We start from the raw sequence: 4,783 nt of genomic DNA, 5'->3' as shown, positions 1-4,783 counted from the left end.
CACTTTTGTCTTTCAATTTTATAACAATTGCTCATAATTTGTCATTATTGAGATTGATTGATTTTGTACTCAATGAATTATCTATAACTATACTTTGTCACATACTTGTCTATCTAGTAACTAACTTGATTCGTATATATTTATATCTACTTGTACAAGTATATAATAAGATGCACGTTGTGTAAGTCAACAAACTAATTATTAGTCAAAGTTATTATACGATATTGATTGTAACCTAAATATGGTCCGATTTCTATTATGTTCATAACATGTGCCACGTGATACTCTATGATGATTCCCTTTCAATAATGAAAGAGAAATGTTCAAATGATCAAGATATGTTGAATATAAACCACTTATTTACAACCATTAATATCAAGGTGTACTTAAACTCACATTAGTATGCCCAACAAACATTTCAACTGGTATTATACACATGTTGTTAGGGATGATTACGTTCTAAGACATTTATTACATCAAACACTGTAAGAAACACAAAACTTGACCTTTAATAGAAGTTTCACAAGGACAAATACATCAGAATATATATAGTACTCCGTAGTAGAATTGAGTTAATCAATTTAGGACTATAAACGTGACATAGTGACTATTTGGTCTGTTTGATGCTCGTTTCGCACGGTTGATACGTTAATCTTCTTTGCAATAGTCCTTAATAACTCCTTTCGTGGCTTACCGGTGGCCGTCTTAGGTAACTCCTTCATAAACATTACCTTCTTAGGTATCATATAGTGTGGTAAGTTACTCCTACAATGTGCCAATATATCTTGCTCCGTCAATTTTTCATTTTTGACTTTTTGCACTACAAACGCGCAAGGGCTCTCACCCCATCGCGGGTGAGGCATTGCCACAACCGCTACCTCCAGCACCTCTGGGTGCCGGAAAATCACTGTTTCCACCTCCACACTACTAATGTTCTCCCCACCGGATATGATCACATCTTTCAACCTATCTTTGATTTCGATATACCCATCCGGATAGATGACACCCACATCGCCGGTATGGAACCATCCGTCCTTGAAAGCCTCGGATGTTCCTTTCTCATTCTTTAAGTACCCCTTCATAATTCCACTACCACGGAGTACAATTTCACCTTTTGTTGTACCATTACGAGGCACACTTTGCTTAGTTTTTATGTCTTTAACATCAACATCTACCATGCTAAGGACACTTACCCCTTGACGCGCCTTAAGCCGTGCTTGTTCCTCATGTGGTAAAGGGTCCCACTTGGTTTGCCACTCGCAAACCAAAGCGGGCCCTGTGGCCTCTGTAAGCCCATAAGCATGCACCACGTGGAACCCTAATTGCCCCATCTCCAGCAGTAAAGCTGCAGGAGGTGGGGCCCCTCCTGTAAGGATTTGAACTTGTGACTTAAGCTGCACGCGCTCATCAGGCTTAGCCTCCCTAATAATGTTGAACACAACGGGTGCACAACACATGTGTGTAACCCCATGTAAGGCAATACTCCGATAGATCTCAGACGCGTTTGTCTTTCGAATACAAACATTAGTCCCACCACGGGCCGCCACCCCCCAAGTGAAGGTCCACCCATTGCAATGAAACATGGGTAAGGACCACAAATAAACCGGTTCCGTTCCCATCTCCCAACCCAACACCATGCTCAAGGTGCTAAGGTAGGCTCCGCGATGACTATACACCACTCCTTTAGGCTCGGACGTGGTGCCAGAGGTGTAGTTAAGAGCTATAGGATCCCACTCATCATCCAACTTAACACCCTCAAAATTAGGATCACCCATTCCAATCACTTGCTCATACTCCAACAACCCATTATAACGACCCTTAAGATTATAACTCAAAGGCTTATCAACGTCAACCAAAGGAAGGGAAGACTCAGCCACCAAATCGCGGTTGCTTGTCATTAGTAGCTGCTCATACTTAAGCTCACCTTTCTTGACACCACCACCATTGTTTCCCGTTGGATAACCTATCTCATTGATGAGAATCACGGATGGTAAGACGGCTGGTGGCTTCGCCTCAGCCTTAAGAAGGCGCATCGCCTCGCAAGCCAAGGTGATGTACTCGTAGTCCACGAATAAAATCTTAGCCTCGGAGTGGGAAAGGATGTTCCTGACCGTTTTAGCATCAAGCATACTATTGATGGTGTTTAGTACGCCTCCTGCCATTGGCACTGCGAAGTGCATCTCATATAATGCTGGTATGTTCGGAGCTAACACCGATACCTGAAATCGAATCACAAAATACGTAAGATCGATAAGCTAGTAATAATCGAGTTAGTTTTATAAATTGATTGTTTGGTTAATGAACATAAACTTTAACAATTGTTCAATGGATTATGTTGTGAGCGTATTTACTGAACTAAACTTATTTAGTCGAAACTTGGTAAAATGAGTTGAGGAGAACATAATGTTATTTATTATACATTAGGCTTGTTACATGATCGAGTAGTCAAGACTAATGGATAGGCAATTAAAATCTACAACTTTGTAGATAACCAAATCTAGTAAAAAAATTAGGGAGTAAATGTTAGTCGCTATCTTCAAAGTACATACTGAAATGAATCTAACAAGATGTTTCATAAAAAGTCGATAACTTCAAAGTACCATAGTACAATACTAATCCATTTTTACTTTAATTTATTTAGTCACAAAAGATTTTCGAGGAAACATATAAATATCATACATAAATCATAATGAAAGGTGAGGATTTAAGGGTCACTCCAATGAAAAGACAACACATTAATTTATAAGGACACCATTAGTTGGGCCATTAAGCATGTACTTTTCTTTGGGCCTTGTTATGCTAATCAAACATCATGTTAGCGCCTTAATCTAACGACCTTTCAATTCATATGAAAAGTTTCTATCACAAATTTAATTATTATTGAATTTATGGGTTAGTTACAGTAATTAAAAAAATCAATCAAGAATGCTGCTATAATTTACATTGGGAAAAAACACTTCAACCTCGTTAGATTATGACAGTTTTATTAGTTGGTTAAAGTCTTAGGGATAATGCCAATGTCACTGTCATCGCACATTTGTTTACGGCAACAAAAAATATTACGGAGTACTTCATTCATTCATTGGTACCAACTCTACCAAGTTTTATAATATAGTCAGACAGACCTCCATAAATGCAACCACATTTTTTATAGGCTCATACATTTCCCTAGTAAAAAAACTAGCTGTACTATAGTTACAACTCGCACATCAAATAACCCTTCAAATGACTAAAATAAATTACTTCTATTTATGAAATGGACCACTTATAGAAGTAGTGCATCAAAAAAAAAAGTTACTAAAATATCTGGGGTATAAAAAACGCACCACTTAACATTTGTAAAAATATCTGAGGCTATTATTAAATGACTTAAGACTTGACCCCAACTAACCCTACTGACAGTTGATTTATTTATTCTTACCACTTCCATTAATCTCAACATAAATTTAAAATTTAGTTTATTTATGGAAAATGTTATAACATTACCCTTTATTTATTTATCTAAGAAAACCGGCCATGGCATTAATTAAAGGAGGCCTAGTTCTGCCAAAGTTAAGATTTAGTTAATTATAGCGAGGAGACTTGTTAATAACGTTGTTAATGTCCGTTAGTCATTAAAAAAGATAGTTGTCCGTGAACCTTATTACTCCCTCCATGTTTTTTTAAGTGATTCACTTTGACCGGCACATAGTTTTAGGCAATTTAATTGACTTAAATAAAATAAGAGGTAAGTGGGGTAGTGGAGTATTAAAAAATTGTTAAAGAAAGATAGTGATGTAAATAGTTTATTGAAAAGTAATGAATGTAAGAAGAAAAAAAAAGTAGTAGTGGGTTTAAGTGGGGACCATGAGAGGAGAGAGATATAATATTTTAATGTATTTTTTTGCCAAAAAAGGAAGTGTATGACTTAAAAAAACGCGGCTGGAAATGGAAATTGTATCAGTACATGATGTGTTTTTAAAATCATAAGAGTACCTTGTACGTTGTTTAAAATCTCAGGTAATAAATAAAATAGTGGTAAAGAAAATGAAAGTAACTAACCACATCGTTCTTGGCTATACCAAGGGACTTAAGAGACGAGGCGAGGCGACGACAACGATCATAAGTCTCCCTCCAAGTGAAACGAGCTTCGCCGTAGATAATCGAAGCTCGATCAGCATAACACATTGCAGCTCTTTGCAAGAAAGTAATTGGTGTAAGAGCAGCATAATTTGCATCACATTTGTTTAACTTCTCCATTTTTATTTATGTCTAATTTTAGAAAGAAAGAAAGAAAGAAAGAAAGAAAGAGAGAAAATAAAGGGGCAAAGAGAGTAATTTTGGAAGAGTGTAAATGTTATTACATGCAGAATGAAGGAAATAAGGGAGTTTATATAAAGAATTTTGGAGGGGCCAAGAAAAGGGTCAATTTTTATATAGTGGGATTATTGAATGACTACTTGACTAGTAAATGTTTTTGTGGTTTGCTGAAATAATGTGGGAAACAGGGTGTGAAATTACAAGTGTAATTTACAAAGAGAGTCTAACTAACTTTTTTTAGTGAGAGTATATGTAGGATTGTAGGAATACTCTCAATTTTTGTTTACTAAGAAATTGTAACAAATGTGTTCCACATTTTAGTGGGCCACTATTATTTCATATCACTTTCAAATTTTTTCAATAGTTAACTAAGCTACTATTGGAGTTGGAAAACCCGTTTTTGATCTACCTTAGTAAAGATCCTTTTTTCGATCCCCCGCAACAACAATTGGGGACTGAAACCTAACCACCCATAACTGATCCT

General features: G+C 36.5%; 1 protein-coding gene across 1 annotated transcript; it reads right to left on the bottom strand.

Moving 5' to 3' along the window:
* Positions 1 to 340: 340 nt before the first annotated feature.
* On the bottom strand, positions 341 to 4,285 carry LOC145605026 (trans-cinnamate:CoA ligase, peroxisomal-like). The gene is made up of 2 exons (XM_081661034.1): positions 4,042 to 4,285; positions 341 to 2,219 (listed from the first exon to the last, which is right to left on the bottom strand). The coding sequence occupies exons 1-2, from the start codon at positions 4,237 to 4,239 to the stop codon at positions 588 to 590; spliced, it is 1,830 nt and encodes a 609-aa protein (XP_081517160.1). The 5' UTR covers positions 4,240 to 4,285; the 3' UTR covers positions 341 to 587.
* Between the last annotated feature and the right edge of the window lie 498 nt (positions 4,286 to 4,783).

This window comes from Chenopodium album, chromosome 22 (assembly GCF_948465745.1).
Source record: "Chenopodium album chromosome 22, dcCheAlbu1.1, whole genome shotgun sequence".
Lineage (NCBI taxonomy): Eukaryota > Viridiplantae > Streptophyta > Magnoliopsida > Caryophyllales > Amaranthaceae > Chenopodium > Chenopodium album.
This window is presented reverse-complemented; position numbering and strand designations above follow the sequence as displayed.